The sequence below is a fragment of the Ambystoma mexicanum genome, chromosome 5q, assembly GCF_040938575.1.
Source record: "Ambystoma mexicanum isolate Mex_15411 chromosome 5q, UKY_AmexF1_1, whole genome shotgun sequence".
NCBI lineage: Eukaryota > Metazoa > Chordata > Amphibia > Caudata > Ambystomatidae > Ambystoma > Ambystoma mexicanum.
In genome coordinates this window covers 779,660,534-779,681,250 of record NC_090933.1, presented here as the reverse complement: position 1 = coordinate 779,681,250, position 20,717 = coordinate 779,660,534, and the positions used below count along the sequence as shown (strand labels likewise).

At 42.6% G+C, this 20,717-nt stretch overlaps 1 protein-coding gene and 1 long non-coding RNA gene across 2 annotated transcripts in view; one reads left to right on the top strand and one right to left on the bottom strand.

Moving 5' to 3' along the window:
• Positions 1-20,717, bottom strand: part of LOC138497659 (uncharacterized) — a 286,656-nt gene that overhangs the window by 3,898 nt on the left and 262,041 nt on the right. The window lies entirely within an intron of this gene.
• ZNF704 (zinc finger protein 704) overlaps positions 1-20,717 on the top strand; it is a 901,792-nt gene that overhangs the window by 848,006 nt on the left and 33,069 nt on the right. The window contains exon 9 of the mRNA XM_069621254.1: positions 6,824-6,922. Within this exon, the coding sequence (XP_069477355.1) occupies positions 6,824-6,922 (99 nt within the window). The remainder of the gene's footprint in view (positions 1-6,823; positions 6,923-20,717) is intronic.

The following is a 20,717-nucleotide window of genomic DNA, read 5'->3' as shown; positions in this document are numbered from 1 at the left end:
GGCATTTTGGATGTTGGTACACCAGATTTTGTTTTTGGTGCAAGTGTCTATAGAAACAATAGGGGATTCTAAGAATATAGAAAATGTCCCTGGTGCTTGAATTTGCTTTTTTAATTCTGTCATTAAAAGTTTCTTTTTTGGTTTGTATAATTTCCTTTTTGTATCTGTCGGTGAGGGAGATGAGGATATTTTTGTTCTGGGTCGATGTTTTTTTTTTCCAACTAGTTTCTGCCTGTCTTTTTTCTTTGCGTATAGATTTTAGGCTAGGGGTAAACCATGTGTTGAGATGAGCCAGCGGTTTTGCTTTGCTCAATTTCAAAGGCGCTATAGTATCTATAGCTGTGTTAATAGTATTATTGTACAGATCAACCAGTTCTGTAGGGTAGGTAGACAGTTAGAAAGGATTCGTAATGGGATGGATCAGCGGTAGGAGGTTCGTGACTGTTATATTCTTTTTACATCTAGTGAGGGCTGGTGGTGCCATAGGTTTGGTTGCATTAGTTTGCGGGATGTCCTGGATGGTGAACGAGATCAGTTAGTGATCAGTCCAGATGCATAGTTCAGTGGAAGTAATGCAGGAGGTGCAGTTAATATCTGCAACCCAGTCCAAGGTACGACCTTTGGAATTAGTGGGTCCGTTATTCCTAATAGGAAGGCCAGCTTCCTTGATGGTGTTGACATGGAGATCAAGTATGCTTTAAAGCAATGTCAGTGGGGACGCGCAAGGATTATATCGAGCCAGACCATAGGAATAACTTTGAGAGGCAATGGAACCATAAAGGCAGCCTGAGGAAACTCTAGAGGTAAAACTAATATTTGCACTAACGGTCTCAATGTAACCTTAAACTATCTTCAGGCTACATTGATACGATTAGTATTTTAATTTACTTTATAGTATCAAGTCCTGGTGCCATTTGACTTCCATGCACTGTGAGGTGCAGTATACATGGGACAGCATTATGCACTGAGGAAACGTAACAACACAGTACGAATACCACGCCTGTAAACACAGAAGATGCTGATGGCCTTTATAATATGTCACACACCATAGTGACCACGGTAATTGAAATATCCTTTGCCCAATCTATTTCTGGTTTGAATTCAGTTAACTTCAGGCTGATATAGCATGCATATTTCTCTTTTTGTTTTGCAGTAATTACTTTTCACGTCATTGGAGGGTTTTACTTTTGTTACTTTTTGATGTGATACATTGGTTTATCCTGGGCCCATAATCCTCTTCCAACCTGCTAGGGTTGAATGATGTGTTTTGATTTGTGATGCAATGTTACCATTGTGATTAGGCCCAGCCTTGAAAAGGACCGAAGTCGGTCGAAACACATGTCAGCTTAAATTGGGCCTTTACTGTGACAAATAAACAGTCTATTTTTTCTGCACAAGGATGTGTTAAATCACATGTGAAATTTATTCATCAATTTTTCAACATTATTGATTAAGGTTACTTAATTGAACAGTTGGACAGCGCACATCCTGAGATACAATTTGTGTTTGACTTTCATTTCGTAGGTCTAGGGAGACCTACTATCTCATAGGATTGCAGCAGTCCATGGTCACTCTAAATTTGTTTTGCTTTTGAAACACTTTCTGAGCGCTCTATCACCCGGCAACCCACCCTTGCGTTCTTGTTCTTTAATGAGAATTAAGCAGCAAAACAAATCATCATGAATAATGTATACCAAACTGAATGAAAATATGGGCAAAGCTACGATCTGATGGAAGATAAATATGAAAGTGCCCTTTTGAAAATAACATACGAAATAAGAAAGCAAGTGGGGAAGTTTTCGAACAAGCATGACAGAAAGGTAGGGAAGAAATAAAACCGCCATACAGTGAACTTTGTGTATGAATAAAGTGCAACAAGACCAAAGACTGTCAGAGGCTATATGACAACAATATTAAAGATAGGGTAAACACCCCAGATTCTCTCTGCCCACAGAAAAAGTAACCTTTTCTCTACCTTCTGGGTAACAGTTAGATTTGTATGTATGAAGAAGAGAAAAGACAAAGGAATATTCAATATAGAATAGCGGACACTCTAACCCTCTAAACTATTGTATGCTAACAGACTGGATCTAATAGTTTGAACGCCATTTTATTACAAAATTAATTGTATATAAAAGGTGTTTACACTAAATCTAAACCCATATACGAATCCACTACAAAACAGCATGGATAATACAGTACAAAAAAACATATATTTCCATTATTCGATACACCCACACTAGGACAACAGAAAACATCTACAATGGTCCAATTTGTGTAGTTACATAATCAGCCCAACATGTTTCTGTCCCTAAACAGCAAATACTGGGCCATTCATCAGGGGCTTTTCAACCAGAAGTTGAGAGATTTTTGATAGGTGAGTAAGGTGGTCTCCACAGCGTAGCAACCATACCATAAAATTGTTAAAACTAAAGAAGTAAAACAGAAAAAGAAAGTGTCACCAAATGAAAACCCGCAAATTGATTGATATCAAAAGTAAATACAGATGGTACCACAAATGGAAAGCATCATCACAAATGAAAAAAAACAAACATAATCCTCCTTAGTAGGACTGGTATTGGTTAAGTACAGGCATCAAATTGTCACCGCCAAACACTGCAATGAAAAAAACGACACCCACCATGCCAAATGATAAACCACAGACTCTTAGGTATCTTACCTCACAAAACATAACACATAGGGTGTGTCTGGATGGGTAAAAAAACCACATACCTGGAAAATCAGGTGACGAAGAAGCCTGCAATTGCTTCTCAAAAAGTCCAAAGTCCTATATAGGCACAACAAACAGACCAAAGGAAGCCATGTTCAGAGTCTATTTTACGTTTTAGACCATATTTAAAAGCACCTCCAGGAAGAAAAACTGGACAGTCAGTGCCAGTGCGTCCAGGCTGAATAGCGGAAAGATGTTACTGTGACACACATGTCTGGTTATTCTCACAAAACATTTGAGGAAAGCCACGAAAAGTGATAAAGCATGGATCTGTTTCTGCTTGTTTAAAAGAGAAACTTTCATTCTGCCAAAGTGCAACTCTATTTAGCCCTCGTGTAGTACCCAAAGAGTACGCTTGTCCCCTGAACTAGTGAAAGAAAACGAGACACCCAATCTGATTGACGTCTGGCGAACATTCCTCATCGGTTTTCGGCGGGCTGCAGAATCGCACACGAACACCAACTCACTTGTTTAATCCAAGATTAAGGCGCATAACTCCACAGACGCTGAAAGTATGCAAGTCTCTGCCCATCCAAACACCTCGCCTGGTTTAATCCAGACTTCAACAACAGAGGATATATGACACATTGTGGCAAAGCCAATAGACTAATCAGTAGAAGCCAAAAGAGTTTGAAGTTTCATATAAAGCCAAGAGGCCGACAAGGAAGAAACGAAATGAGTGTGAATCTGTGCACAGGGGCAAATACAGAAGGTTGCGTGACCTGTAGTGGGTGGACCATGTGGTCTCAAAACTGTGCCTAGACCAGGGAACGCTCAATTGTGAAAGCCAAAGACATTGTGGAAATAAACCAAGAAGGAGTCATCTAAGTGAACTGTTAATTCAATCCAGAAAGGGTGTCAAGTAGATTTGAAGTTCTGTGAAAAGTTGAAAGACTGAAACAAGTTGACAAGTTGAAGTCTTGGGGAAGGGAACCCTGAGACTGGATGAACTTTAATACTGTCTTGAGAACAGACCCCTCAAGAATCTTTTATTTGGAACTATATTGCCTTGAACTTGGGGAAGGGAACCCCAAGGATTTGTCAAACTGTTTGTAATTGGGGAAGATAATCTTGAAACTTTTGTGGAACATTTTTGAAGTTGGGGAAGTTGAAAAGGAAGCTGGGAGCTGGAAGAAGCTCCGAACTTTGTTTTGATCACTATTCCTTTTATTGTTGACATCCCTACGCATTGTTTAGCTTCAGTTTTGAGGCCAAGGATAGGTTTTGGACACAGACAGACTTTCTGACTCAGACTTTCCTTAGCTTTGTTCAGGTAGGAAAATCCCACCTTAGCATAGGGCAGCTTAGGCCTTTAGCCATCCTGACATTTGAGTTAATAAACCATTTTATTTTGAACTTTGAATCTGTTGTCTTTGTCTTGCTTCATGATGCCTTCACAGATAACAAACACAAAGAAAGGCATACGAGACTCTGCTGCGGAAGTCTCACAGCTATGTAATAAAAGAAAGGGGGGATACTGGAGAAAGTGTAGAGACGAAGCCTGCAAGTTACAAACCTGCTTGCCGGCTTATGCCAAGACGAGACTGGACGCTCAGCGTCCTGTGATTGAGAGGAAGCAACCTGCACTGTTATTAGACGCGTAGTGACGAGAAGCCAAAGGTAAGAGAGAAGCCAAAGCAGATGTGAGGCATTCTTATCCTGAGAGAGGGTCAAGTGGTGGCGTGATCACAATCGAGCCATGGTGGACCAGAGGTCCCTCGAACAATGCTGATACCACTCTGCCATATCTGATGCAGAACCTCAAAGCAGAGGAGATACTGAGGAATCCGACTGTATCACAACATGAAGGAACAATAGAGAAATCAGAAGAGGCCGATCTGACAAACTGGAAAGACGGTCCCAGCCGAAGAGCAAACCTGGTGACGTTATCCCTGAATATGGCAGGTAATGGTGAAAACGGGAGACCCGGGAGGGGGATTAAGGAGAATCATTACTGGAGCGCTCACAGTCGTCCTAGTTGAGATAAAGCAGTGCCATTGAATGAAGTGAATGAGGATTATTACGGAAGTGTTCATACTCATCACAGTCAAGGAGAAAGTCTTGACATACTGCAAAATACTAGAAGGAACAGACTTTGAGATCGGAATGTTCATATTGAGATCAAAACAGGCCAAGAAGGTCTAACCGAAGAAGAGGAATATTATAGAAAAGGATAGCCTGAATAGAAGCTGGAAATAGAGAACAGGGCCAAAAGCCAAAGATAAACCAGAGACTATGAGCTATAGGTCAAGAGGCAGAGAAGCACAGGAAGGATAATGTTAGTGTTGGATAAAACTACCTTGCACAAAAAGGAGAATAACTCCAAGTAAAATAAGTCCTGAAAAGAACAAGAAGGCAGTAGAGAACAGTTATTTAAGAGATCAGGAATTGAACAATCCTGTAACTGAACTGTATGAATCACCAGCAAATATGTGGGGCTAGTTTACTGAACTGTGGTGAAACAGCAGTCTTCAGGAGAAGGGAGTCATTCTCCTGGTTTCTTTGTTATAATAGTGGTAGGGTTAGAATAGGTTAGTTTGGATGTTGGACAGATTCTGATTTGAACTCTCACTGATGACTGACAAGCGCCTTAGTTAGTTTTGATAGGTATGGATACCCCATTAGTATAGGAAAAGGTTGGCATGCATTCTTTAAGTTAATAAAACCTTCAAGAAGATGGAATATCAGAGTCTGCATACTTTTTCTGACCTACCAAACACAACCCAATAAAGGATTTTAGCAGAATGGATGAAGCTGGAAGTGAGAGGAAATCTGTGGCTGGGAAGCACACTTGGGGATTGCCCTGGTTACCACTACAGTGCAGATCATGTTCCTTAATGGTTAATCCTATTACAATGCTCATTATTAATGCCTGGGACAAACTTGTGCCAAGATTTGACCTATCCCTCACTTTTCACCCCCTCTTTAGAAATGTAGACTTTACCCCAGGCACAGATAGCAGGGTGAGGTGGGAAGAGGTGTAAAACTAGGGGACTTTTATGCTCACAGCACTATCAAGTCCTTTACGAGGTGTACAATGGATTATGGTCTGGGGAAAAGGATAGGTTGCAATACTATCAACTTCACCACTTGCCTTTACAGAGTCCTGTGGATTCAGGAAGTAGTAGGGACACATGGCACTATTAGAAAATGTGGAGCTTTAGTATGGGTTCCTCCACTAAAGCGTTGATGTCTGCCTTTTGTTGGATTCTTTTGGTGGATCACAGTAAGAATCACAGTGGGGATAGTTATACACACAAGTTGACATGAGGATTGTAGGATTCCCATTGGGAAGGGGACACGGGGAGAGTATGGAAAAGACCATCAAATACATTTACAAGTGTCCTGGCCACAGAATTGCAATACAAATAACGTACAAGTGACACTGCACCCTGCTTATGTCGTTCCCCAGTAAATCCAACAAGTGGTGGAGCTGCTGTGACCCATTGCATACTTATTAACATATATGGGGGAGCTGCCCACCTCTGGGGGACTTACTGGCTGGATTTGTGACATCACGGCTGAACAAATTCCTGTCTACATTGTTCTGGGTGCCGGCATCAAGGAGTAAGTGGATGAATGTCTTTCACATCTCATGTTAACTCTTCTTATGCTTTTGGCAACTGAGCTAAGTGGTGTATCGCTTGGAGATGGATCAGAAGCCTCCCCCCCGCAAATGAATGTGGTTAATTTAGCTATTTCACTTCAAGGTGATGGAATAGCTAACCCATGTTCTCATGGTGTCCTTGAATAACTTCCATCACATTTGGATGTCCTTTCTTGATCATGTGGGAAAAGGCTGTCTTAACTTGTCCTGCAATAACAGACTCTGGACCCTGGGGTTTGCTCAAACATATTTGATCGGGATTTCAATTTTCATCTGCAATAATTTGTGTTACATTGGCATTTATGTAGACAGTGGGGTGGGGCAAGCAGGTTGCAGAGTGGGGTTCAGGATTAACTGATGAATATTATTTGATGTTAATTGATTCTCCCAATAGTGTTCGCTCGCACATTGTCCCAAAGCATTAATCAAACAGTCTGCAATGACATGAATCAATGTTTAACCAGGTTTTTATTTCTGTCTGACAGAAAACCTCGTGGGGAAGGCAAAAAATGCCGAAAGGTGTATGGCATGGAGAATAGAGACATGTGGTGCACTGCTTGCCGCTGGAAGAAGGCCTGCCAAAGGTTTGTTGATTAAAGACTTGACACAACCACCACCAAACCAATGGGCAGGTACTGCACCAAGAGTCATTTGAAGCTGCGCTTATGACGGACTCATTCACTTCTTTCATTTTTTTTCAAAGCTTAAAATAGCTTTGGAATTTGAAATCAGAACTTGCAACAAGAAGCACTTATATGAAGACGACTTTGAGGTGGGAGAGAGCAAAATGTTTCTATGATCATCGAGCAGCTATTAACTTGGCTAATCTTTCCATAACCGTATGAACTTCTTGTTCCTTTGAGTAGACTTTTTTAAGTGTCCTAGGAACTGTATGTAAAACTTGATAGCAATTATACCAAGTAGCACCTCGTTCACTGGAATAACGGTTTTTATAAGCGTTCCAACAAGTCTGACTCACATGGCTTGTTAACAAAAGAGTAACATATAAGCTACCATTTACTCACCGGAACCCGAAGAAACAGGATTCTCCTAATGTGAAAGATCTTGCTTTTATTTTTCTACATTTTTTAAATCTTTGTTTTAAACATTAGATTTCGTGGTAGGGCAATGTTGAGTTGCGACTGAATCCCAAACGCAATAAATGTTGGCCATACCTACGGATAGGATGAATTAAGACCAGCAGCCGTGCTACATTGCTCAGACATCGGCTAGAGTGCTCACTGGTGATGATTGAGAGCAGTATCATTTGGACTTCAATTATTTTCCCCATCTTTCCTCTTTTTTCAATTGCGGTTTACCGGCCCAACAATTCTTTCCCTGCTCGGAAATGTAATTTAATACAGTTTCACATTTGCCACTGTTTTCCTGTTGGTGCATTTCCTTGGCCAATGGCAAATTAGGTGTCCGGACACAAATATACTGATTGCTGAGCTTTCAAGGAAGAGAACAACCTAACCACAAGAATGTACTTGTTGCAGTAGACCAACTCGACGTCATGCCACGCAGATTCTGTGCGCTCCGCTCCATCTTGTGAAGTCATACTTCTTGGAGAGTTCCCTTTTCTATATGTCCCCTCTACAAGATTGGCTTTTTCTCCTGGTCACATTGGTGGCACAGTGCCAATTTGTTTCTGAGCGCACTTCTGGTCAACAAACATTTCAAAGCTAATGTCTGTCGGAATACTATTTGATCATATTTTGTGTAAAAGCTGATGACAGTTGGTCTAGAATTTCATAATTTGTAGGAGGTATGAGAAAAATCTGAAAAGGATTGCAACTCTCCGCTCTGTGACATATTTCAAGACAGGTTCCTTTGCAAAGCTGGTACCATTCATTTTATTTTCCTGACGCAAGAAAGCGACGCACATGGAAGCCCCAAGAAGCATTTCTTTATTGAACAAGTATATATTGTGTGAACATGCACTGTAGGAACCTTTTGCATTTAGATTCAGCAGAAAGGTGTTCATTGGGTTTATGGCCTGGTTGTTAATAAAGGGTTCAGATTTCATACGCACTCAACAATAACCTCCCTGTATACGGAACCAGGAGAGAGGCGATTTGTCTTTTTAACCTAGGCTTCACACTGATTAAAAAAACACAAGTAGGAGGAGGGAATTAATCAGCAATATAGGTGGGTGGGAGAGTGCATCACCAGCATAACAGGTGAGTTAGTTTCTCCACCGAGTCCTTTTTTACATCATTTAATGTTGGCACAAATCTGCACGAAACATTTCCTGCTCTGAAATTTCGCAAACCATTCAGTGTTGATTCGTTCTGGGTGGATTAAAAGCCTAAGCACTATTTTCCCATTGAAAGCCCCTAAAAGAAAAATGTGCTCACCTTGGTCGCAAATAACTCTGGGTGGACTGACACCATATTTGATGTATAGGTTAGTATATACCATCCTGCATTCCTTTTTTCACTTAGTGAAACACCAAAATATGTATGTACATATTTACATTTTGGATCTTTTGAATTGAAACTCTGCAACGTCATTGATACAGGCCAGACTGACTATATTAAGCCTGGCTTCCATTTTTGGTCTCTAGACCCTATGGTGGAAAAATCATGTTATGTATGGGGGTAGAGTGTTGCACACATTGAGGGGTGAAAAAGCCCTTTCTCACAAGAAATTGCAAAATGTGGGGACCACCACAGGGAGTAGCACAAGGGATATTTCTGTATAGACCTTTAAGTTAGAAAATACGTTTTTAGATATTACTTTTGTCTCCTTTCATCTACTGGCACAAACATTCGAGAAAAATAGATAATTAGACCAAAAAAGTTTTAAAAACATCTTCGCTAAACCTACTCTATCAGGGAATTCCCTACCTGATCTAAAGGCTAAGGGAATCACTCCTAAATGAAACCAACTGGCCCTCACACTAAACAACAAAACATTCAAAGTGAATTATAAACAAAATGAAAGAGTGAATAACAAACAACCAGTAATTTGAATGACCTTTACCTGTCCTCCGTAAATCCCTTCCCTGGGATTATTCAAAATCAATTTCCCCAAATGCTAAAAAAAGAGTCTTGAACCAGTTCTTGTAAGTTTCAAATGAAACAAAAGTTCACCAAACAAAAATCCACTGGTAACAGTTTTTCAGCTTTCAGTTGAAAAGACCCCCTTCCAATTCTAGCCAAGAAAATAGCACCAAAGGTAATTCTGGTTTTGCCACAGTTCAAAGAATAAATTACCATCTCCTCCTTCTGCAACTTTACAAGTGTTCAGAACCTCTGCAGCACATTTGGTATAATTGTCAGGATGCTTCTTCTTGAGTTGTTGCTTTCCTCTTGACAACCACCCTTCTACTACTGTTATTGTGAGAACAGACACCTTAGTTCCACTGTATGCTACTACTACAACCAACTTCAATGTAACATCCACTTACAGTATTATACAAAACCACAGTTCTGGTATTTCTGTTTCAACTTTATACTTCAGGATGCTTAGGCATTTTTAAAGATAAGACAGTTCGACTTCTACAGGTAGGCAAGGCACTCTCCTTTCCTATGCTCCAAGAAAAGGACCGCCTCTTTGCCTCTTGTGTCTGCCTTAGTACCACAAGGATAACCTGCCTCTCCTTCCAGACTGACTTTCTCTCAACTTCAACAATCTGAGAATTACAGGTTATTTGATCAATCTTCTTATAAGCACTGAGCTCCCTTCTCCAGCCTTGTTCACATCTTCTAGGGTCCAGTAACTACCTTGAAGCTGTTTTGCCCACATTTCCAATTTCAGATAACAATGCCACACTTGTATCAGAGGACACTGGAGCTTTAACAACTTTGCCAGTTAAGTGCATCAATTTGAAGAGGGTTTTCTTTACTATACGAAGGGTTTGCATCTTGGCTTAGGCAATGCTTGTTCTTCTTGTTAATACAACAACTTCTGGACTAAAAGAATATTTGTTCTTAGTGTTACAAGGTTCATTCTTCAAAGGAAAACAGATTTAGACATGCGCGACCACTCTTTAAGGTAGATCTTTAACCTGAAGTGTCTGTAAGTGTTTGTATTCCCATGTATTAACACAGAGACACGTTCTACTCAGGTCAGGAATCACAATTGATCACACGCGACCTTCCTTTGATGCCGTAAGATCTTGTAACAATTGTGAAAGTCAGCATCCAGGTTTTTGTAGTAATTTAGGAAGCGCTCCTCTTTTTATTAGATACATGCGACCACTCCGGCAACTTTAAGAGTTCAACAATGGGAAATTAAATGCATACGCGAGCACTATCGCGTTTACCAGAAGTGCGTGTGATACATTTCCATTGTCAAGAATAGCTTTCACAACTACAAACAGTTTATACTCTCTTCTACTCTTGTGCAAGCCACTTTAGAGCTGGTAACAGTTACAGGCAAGGGTTTCTGAGTGAACCTGAACACCAAGCTTCACTCATCGACTCCAGGAACACTGCAGTTATGGCATGATTCAACCTCTTGACTTCTTTCTCTTCTACTATGGTTTTAGGCACACTTGTTACCCACCCTTCTGCAGCACAGGTGTCTCTGGTCCGGCCGCACCAACTGGGAGTCTCCTTCAATCCTCTGTCCCTCTGCTTGCTTCTTGTTATGGTCCTCGGCCTTCAGCACAGTCACGGCTCTGCAATTACAGCCACTAGTCACACCTTGGAAGACCTTCACTCTCAGCACATCTCTCTCAGGGCAGCCATGACAATGCAGGATTTGTAAACAGAACTTGCAGGTGAAATATGCTTTCTCCACGTCCTGGTGTCCCTTAAGTGATCACACTTCCTCATGAACTGCCAGCCTTCCAGCTCATTTCTTCTTTCCTCTCATGCTGCATCCTTTTATGCCTCACAGGTGTGGCAATTGAGTTCAGGTGCAGGCCATTACTGTCAATTGCCTGACCCTGGAAAAGGATGTTAGGCCTAATTGCCTGTCCTCCACTTCTACATGCCTCCTTAGCCCACTTCTTCGTCTCAGTCCCTCTGGGATCCTGGGACATTTAGTTCACGTTATCAAAGTTAGGGTTTTCTACTTCTTGTATATGTGTAAGGGTAGATTTAATTCCCTTAGTCATTTTAACAGAAGGACTGTAGGTTTTAACTCTATTATAGGAAAATGCGGTAGAGAAGACAACACTTTCACTATTCCCTATAGTGTCCCCTTGGTATTTAGGAAGATATTCGCGTTTAGGGACCAAAAGGATTCTTTCTTGTGGTATAATATGTTGTGGGGTTATAACCTTAGGGTTTGCCACCTTAGATTTCAACAGTATGTTGAGAGATATTAAAATGATACTAACCCATAACCTCTTCTGGCATAGTGGTAAGAATATTCCCTTCATAGAAAAACTACTGTATCTCATCCCACGGAATCTCCTCACTACCCTGGGCCCTGACTTCAACCAAGTGATCCTCCCGCAGTACACCACCCCCAGGGTTAGGATCAGGAAGCATCTGCCCTCGCCTGGCCACTTGGGAGGAGACTTTAGGCAGGGTTTTAGTGAGAGATCCGCACGATTCTTCACACCACCCATAGAAAAGTCAACATATTCAACTAGGTTCTCTCCTCCTCTGTTAACATTCACTGCACACAGCCACAGCTCTTAGATTTGATTTATTATGCCACCATAAGAACCTAGCTTCTTCACACCACTCCAACCACCTAGACCAATTGAAAGCAGCCCAATAAACAGACCTCCCACTCAAGAACCTCCCTTCACAAACACTAGATAACAACCTTACTTTCCTGGTAGCAACTCTTGATCCACCAGCAAGTGAAATGGCTTGACATACTCAACACCACCCTGACATACACAGTGATCACCTTTGCTACAATGAAATCCCTCCTAACCAGACCAAATCCCTCTGCGCCTTGGCACTCGCATGAATTGACCAAAAGCAAATGCTCCATCCAAAAGCAAGAAAAGATCTGGTGGAATCACAGTAGCAATTAGACCTCACTATCCTGCAATGCCTCTATTTGGCACACAGGAAGATCATCTCTACAGCCAAAACAAATTTCTACTCCTTTGATATTGCCAAGTTTCCAACAAAGGTAGACACATCATCAAGAGGTCAAACACTGCATCGATCCTCTACCAGAACCAATAGACCCCAATCCATAAGCAATTCTAACGCTATCAATGATTTCTTCACAGACAACATCAGCAAAATCAGGCTACGTCTGGACAGCAGAAACTGTTCTACAGACCTCCATCTGGCTGCCCATAGAGCACTCCTAAATGGCGCAAATCTGGATCCATCATCGTGTAAGACCTGATCGACTCGCTCTCTTCCCTCAGAGCAACTTAGTCCTATGATGACATCCTTCCCACCTCTTTGATGAAAGCTATAACAGATAATTCCCACAGAGAATGCACTATCAACTTTTCTACAGGTGTACAATGACTTCCCCTTGCCAGGTGTTTTCCATGATGCCTTGAAGACAGGACAGAGTCTTACACTCCTAAAGAATCCCACATCTAACCATGAAGACCTGGCTAACTATTGTCTCATCATGTCCCATTCATTGGCAAATCATTGAGAAATCTCACTTAAAGAAAAGGTTACAAAAACAACCTTAAAGAATGCCAATCCAGCATCTGACCGGTATGCAACAATGAGGCCACCACCCTGCAATTCCTCAACAAGGTTCTTAAGACCCATGACAAAGGAGATGCCTGCCTTCTAGGGATGCCTGGGCTCTCACCAAGAAGCAGAATTGTTGAACACACAACACTTCTTCACATCCTGGACTCAAGAATGGGTTTCAGTAGAGCTGTTCATGTTTAGGTTTGCATTATACCTTTCAAACAAATACCTTCAGAGGTCATCAGATCACAAGAAGACTTAACCTCACACATCTGGAAAATAAGACCTAAGAAATAAGCCTTTTCCTGCTACTCACGCAGAGTATGGAAAATCTTCTCATGCTCATCAGAATGGCTCTCGCCAGCATGCACTTCCATAAAGGAAATGCACTCTTCTTTTCTAAGAACACTTTGAAAGCCAACTTTAAGGGACTACAGGAGGACCTCGTACTCCTCCCACCTCCTCAACCCTTTCCCCACTTCCTATTGTGCCATTCCCTCTCTTGTACAGCCCTCTTTATTCCCAAGTACACTAAGTTGGAGCTATAAAAACACATAAATGCAAACAGCCTGTGGATCCAGACTATATTTTTTCTGGTTTCTGTCTTTGGCTTTCCACACACCTATACCTTGTTCTAAAACAATATATATGTATATCTCATATCGGGCATCTGTAAAATGCTTTACACAATGAGATTTTTCAAGCTTTGTCAAAGAGGAAATTCCATGAAAATGTAAATGTGCTGTAAGGAAGGCATTGTATCAAAGTAAGATAGACACAAGTGACCACAGTTCAAGGGTGTTTATTGAACTTTATCTAGGGTATGATAAACACCTATCTAAACCTAAATCTAAGATGGGAGCAAGCTACGACCATCAAATAATAATAATGCAGTCCTAGTAGAGTCTCGTCAAATAAAAAGGGCCCATACTAAAAAACCTATTGCCAATACTTACCGCTAAGTTCCAAACAGTGTGGGGTAATGTTCATGAAAAAGAAAGAAATGTTCACAAAATGATAAGTTGGGATGTTCAGGCAGTTGGCCTCCCTTCCCCACGTTTTTAGCATGGGGCAAGGCAGTTCACTCGAGCATAGCACACTCTTGGGCTTCTTCAGGACGAAGACAACAGTTCCTTTTACCAACATTAGGGCCTTCTGTGCCCAAGTCTCTTACGTTCAAAGTCTCTTGATTCAGAGGGCCTGATGTACCAAAAAATGTACTCTTCACCCTGGATTCCCCTCAGCCAGGCTCAGATCCTTTCTATACAATCAGCCTGCCTCAGCCGGGCTCAGGCCAATTTTAGTGCGCAGGCATCCCTCAGTCGGGTTGATATTTGCCACAGCAATATCTTCTCGGGTGACTCACAGTTCAGCCCGCATCCTCCTCTTCTGGGCTCAGATCCCCTTTTATACAATTAGTCTCCCTCAGCGGGCTCAGACCAATTTCACTTCATTGGCTATCAAAGACTTTCGAATGTGCACAGGATTTAGCTTGACCTATTGCAGGACCACTTCGATTTCACAGTTCAATAATTCTCACATGCTCAGTTGGATACCAAACAGAGACCTTCAAGTGAGCACCCACGTGGCGCCGGACCACTCTGTATCTGGTACCTATTTCAGTTGTATAAAGTTTCATCACATACTCCTCATCTTTCTTCATACAATATTGCTATTTGCAACCTTGAGCGCAACACAGTCCAGTCTGCTATCAGTCTCTCCGACTCACCGGCTGTGCTGACTTCACTGTCGCTGCTTTGTTGTTGGAGGCAAGGACACTACCACGGCGGCAATCGCTTCTCGCCGCCTTGGCTATCAATGCAGGAGGGCCCTGTGTACATTCTACACACACTGCACCATTCTTCAGCTGTAATTCCTGGTTTTACGTTCCTTTTCCTCGAGGCTTCTTGAAAGTCGTGTTTCTTCTCTGAAAAGGTCAACGGTAATTCCTTCCTTGCAGCCCTCTCTGGTCTTGCTGCCTTTCTCTTCAGTTTAAACTGCCATCTCGGAATTGCTGCTTCCTCGTGCATTTTGCCTTGCTCAGAGTGTGCTTTCCTGCTCCACCTTTTATCCATGTGGGGAAGTGTGATGGAAGTCAGGTGTGTGTAATTATCTGTAATTGCCTGACTCTCCCTGACCCTTGTGTTGGGCATGTCAGGTAAACGGCTCTGGTATTAGTCCATTGTTGCTCACAATGCCGTGTCTGCCCCTTCAGTGTCTCACTTCCACTCCCCAAAGACCCCACATCCAGGTGATCCTCCCGCACTGGTCCACCCCCAGGAACTGGATCCAATAGCGATGGCTGTGTCCTGGCTACCTGGATGACAGATCCCCAGGGATTAGCGGGTGAGACACCTTCCGGTTTCTCACAGTACCCTGCATGCTCATAAAAGCTAGCATCTTATGCAGCATTGGCAGGCATGACCCATTCTCGGGTGCCTTAGCTACAGCAAGAAATCATGCATTACCTCAGATATGGACAACCCAAAGTGATATATGATATATACAACGCTATTTGAAAAAGGCCCCTAATTTAGAAGGTAGGGCCCACTAGAAATCGGCAATTTTTTCAGTCTTGCATTAGATGTGCTATTTATGCCATTGTTTGTGATATTAATACACAGTATCTGTAGCCTCAAAGCCATGGGAAAGTCCTGTCTTGGATTTCAATATAAAACAACTAAAAATATTCAGTGCAGCCGAGAAGCGCATCTGTTCTTTCAGACGAAGTAAGGAGGCTTTCTGGTGTTGTGTGTTACTCCTTCTACTACCAAAATACGATTTCTGTTATTTAATCAGAAATATATGTTTGTCCTTAAATGCTTAAATATATTCACAGTCCATGTCAAAGATACTAAGACATACATACATTAATAAATAGAATGTCTTTAAATTCTGGCTCCACTAACGTAAGTGCCAGAAAGTTTGATGACACAAAGATAAATCAGATTGAACTGTATGTTTAGCATAAGTCTGTAACTCAACACACATGCCCAAAAAGTGCAAATCATTATGCATTGTAATTAACATGGCAACCTGTTGCATCAGCGGCGTTGGGCTCAAGTTATGGTCCGTGGTGCTGGGTTTGGTTGTCGAATGCACAACACTACCTATACCAGTCAGGTTTGTTCTGATCCTTGTGGTGTATGGTTTCAGAAGCCTATTCAAATATGTCTGGCAATATTTGTAACATTGCTTTATTTGCAGGTATGTGTGTGAATCAACCGAAGTGAGCATGGCGGTCATATACTTGTGCCCTGTCACATACCCTTTGGCCAATATATAAGGGTGGTGGTGTGACAGGATGATGCATTGTAACTCTATTAGCTCATTGCTTTGCTTCTATGTGTGCAGCTGGAAAACTCATTACTTTGAACTTATTAGTCTAGTTTCATTGTCTAGCCCTGGATCCAAACGCCAGCTGCGGTTTTTGTGCTTAGGGGCAATTTCCAGCAGTAAGGGATTGCACCCCTAGACCTCACTGCTTACCTCTAGGACCTCTAGTTCTCCTGCAGTGGTGATGCAGTGTCTTCAGGTAAGGGTCGCCCATAACTCTGTCAGGCTTTAGGGCAACGGATCCTGACAATGAGAAATGAATCACATCCTCTTTATTCCTAAATTCACTGCAAAAATGTACAGTGTTGTTGGTAAAGAGCAATCTGGCCTCCTCTCACTAGTTAGGCGGCGTGTGTGGCTGTGGTGATCCATATGTCATTTGGTTTGTGGCTGCATCATATACTAAAACACTTGTTTGCTTATTCAAAAAAGCTGAGTGTGATACTCAACTGATCTGAGAGGAAAGGAGTTAAGATTAAACAACCACTTCATAATAACAAAACTAATTTTTATTTTTAATCATGATAAAATCTATCTAAAAGATTCCATAGAAAAAGGTATATATTATGACTACAGCAAATATTTTTGTCAAAGCTGAAAAGTCACAAAAATCCAACAATTCTTTAGTGGGGTTAGTACGTGAGAAACAAGAAATATTGTGTGGGCACTCAATGTGCAGCATCAAACAATTGGAAGTAGAGCCTTATTTGGTTGAACTAGCTCTATCATACAAGAAAAACCTGTTAGACATCTTAGGTTTAGTTTTGTGGAGGTCGACATATGTTTCGGCTAAAATCCTAATGCGTATATCTAACGTGTTGTTCCCATTCGGTTCAATTTAAAGCACTAGTCCCCTTTAACAAACATCAACTGCGAATAACGTCATCGCATCAGTCACATAAGTATTCAACCCTCAGCTTTCACAGCTGCTCACGTCAGCACACATGTCCATTCGGTTTTAAACACAAGTCCCCTTCAACAACATCAAATGTGAATAACGTCATCGCATTAGCTATATAAGTACCCAACCCTCAGCTTTCACAGCTGCTCACGCCAGCACGCTTGCTGGATTCGCTGATCAACACGGCTTCAGCCTTTCAGTAGACCACGCCCCTGTGGTTGTTGTTCTGGTGTTCGACACGCTCGCGAACAAAGCCGTTTGCAACTGGGCTTGCACTCGGCTCCGTCTTCATTAACTTGAAGGTAAGCAGATGTTACCATTCCTCACTTGATTGAAACTTTGTTCAAACCTAATACGTAATCTTGTTATTTCAACTGTGTCATCCTTTCTATGTTAGACAACGTTTTAATGAGTCGCTAGGAGCCCATTACAACTTTTTTCGAGTGTACTCAACCCGAGGCTATTTTAAAGGTAACATTTGTTTCCTTGTTTCCTATGTGCCATTCGTTAGTTCGCACATCCCATGAAGCAATGAATAATGACTTTGTAATTATCGTTATCCCTTCTCAGATTAGAAAAATGCTTATTTGCATTAAAACAGCGCTGCCGAACATTTAAAGATACCACATGCGACCGCTCATGTTGAATCTCGGTGAGCATCTTTATTTATTAACCATTAGATAGTAAGCATTAAATTATGATTCTTACTCTGGGAGTAGCACACTGACTTTCAGGTGTGTTTCCATCAATAGATTTCGACTGTCTACCGATATTTATTTAATTGATATTCGGCCCGTGCTGAACTCATGTGAAGTCTTTGGCGGTATTTGTTGCCCGCATTCTACAATTAGGTGAGTTTCTCCACCTTAGGTTGATAAGAAATAATCTTGTCTCCATCAGAAAAATCCTGTAAATTAACAAACCGGAAGGCTCTAATAAATATGCCTTTAAGTAGACTGTGTGGTAAATTAAATACCATTTTCACTGTCTTGTTGTACCTTGGCTACAGTTAGGGCCTCATTACGACCCTGGCGGAAATGGAAAAATGATGGCGGAAATGCAATACCGCCATCGAACACCGCTCGTTGCGATTATGACCCGTCACCGTAAAGTACGATGCCATTAGCGACACCGCAGTGAACGGCAACGCTAACTGCACCAAGTACGCGCACGCGCGCCTTGCAAAACCGGAATCACCGCCATGGCGCAACGGTACGCGAATTCTGACCCTAGCGGACATGTACTGAACGCCATCAAGCACGTCGTAAAGTACCATTCCGCCATGGCGAGAAATACGGCATCGTGAACCAACCGTAAATGGCCCACTGAGTGCCTGTACTCCACTCCCTGGCCACATTGCACAACTCCTGGCAGGCGCAATGTACTCACACTATGCAACCAGTGAAATCTACAATTCACCCATGCATGCCAACGTAGAAATGCATGCAGGGGCTCAAAGCGCCCCGTGAGTGGGCATCCATGTACGGCATGTCACCATAGCCGTACTGATGCAGCACAGGCATGTGAAGGTACAATACATCAAAATGAAAATCAAGAACACATGACACAAAACAACAGTAGTCCCCCATCGCTTGCCACCAGCGCAAGGCAACATCCAAAACAGCATCCTGAGGGGGATTGCACCAGCCCTGTACTCTTGCCAGTAAACAAACCAACCATCAGCAGAAGCATGTACCACACAAGTTGGCAGAGTGACTGAGCAGCCAGGCTCATCCCAAGAGGGGCCGATGGGAGCTGCAGGGCACAGATGGCATGAATACAGAAGCTATTCCAATGGACATGACCCCAGTCCCCCTCCAACAAACGCACGCAAACACAGTCACCTGTGACCAGCCACATTCTGAACATCCCATCATTCCACCAATCGACCTGGCTGACAGGCACCAGTCGGCCAAAAGCCAATCCCCCGCCCCTGAACAGCACATCATGTAAACAGTCACAATGGCAGCCCCTATCCGTGACCATACTGTGCTACGTAGGCAAACGCGGCCAGTACTGTACCACACAACTCAACTCAGAAGGCGGAACACAATGCAGATCATCTCGCAATACATACCGCCACAAATCGAAAATCGCCACATCACCTGCAAAGAATAACGCAACACGACAAATATCGGAATACAATTTAAATGCACATCCAAATGACAAAGGCCCCACAGCAATTTGCAAAATAACACCAAAACAACCATCATCACCGAGGGCTGCATCTGCAATAATTGACCAGCTTCCACTTGTGTGACGCCCTGTACCATCATGGCACACAGGGCCTACATCAACGTTCCAAAAGGCAACATGGAAGCGGCAAGAACCGCAGGTCCGTCCCATGAGGCAGGCACTAGTCGAGCTGAAAGGCCGAAATGTTGCACCTAGCCACCAGTACAGCGTAAGGGCATGTGGCCCATTGGCGATCGTCCCATAAGATCGAAATGGTGCTCCACTGATTCACCCGAAGCTGCAGGTGTCGAGAGTAAAAACCATCTGGAGGAGTGGCGTAGAGATGGCATCTGCAATAGGGCAGGAGATACCTGTCACCCAAAAGAAACACAAATTAACCGATTGCATTACGGGACTCATGATGCATTACAATCTTCATTCAACACACCAAATCCACACCCATATGCATGCTAGCCCACTCCAAAGGAATATACAGACCCCTAAATCAGTATCGATTCATAACGAAATCAATCGAGGTAAATACACCATTGGCAACGTCGGTTACTGTGCATGCGTCCGTCAAGATAGAACCCATGACATGGGATTAGTAACGTGCCTAGACACAAGTGCATGAAGGCGCGTCGAGACAGGGAGGATCCGACAAGGGCAGATAGACGTAAGTCCCACTATGGCAGCCTTGCATCACATAGCGCAGGGGAAGGGGAGTGATTCAAAAAACCCATGTACATGGCAGACCCTAAACGGAATCATCTGTCCATGCATCCATTCATCATTCCCTCATCCCGCAATGAAAACGCATGAATATTCACTCACATAATATGTGAAACTTCCATCGCGTCTGTGCGTAATGCAGTCTGCAAAAACCACTGTGCTCCTGGCCGGATCTGTAGTGTTGTGAAGCAAGATGGATTTGGGAACGTCCTGCCTTATCGTCCACTACGCTATTGCGCATCCCATTCAATTCATATCATTCATTGCTTGCTCGTTATGGGCCATGTCCCAAGGACATTCTACAATAGAACGTTACATTTCCAGCCAGACCTGTGGGCGTATCCTCGCCGCTACTTCAAAACCAAAAATGCTGGCCTTCGAATTCCTCACTTGCAACATTACGTCGAAAAGGCTTCTGTGAACGCTTGCATTCACAATTACATCAATGTAGTGCGGCTGTGTGTCATAATGCTAACTGGCTGCAATCACAAATGGGACGCCACGCCCGTCGGCGAAGTACGTTACTGTGCTGCATGAGGGTCGGCCATCGATCGAGCCCTACATACCACTGACTCTTCACAGGTATGTAAGCGGCTGCAATCATAGCATGTGTAACAATGGGAGCATAGCATGAAAATCAGTCAAAGT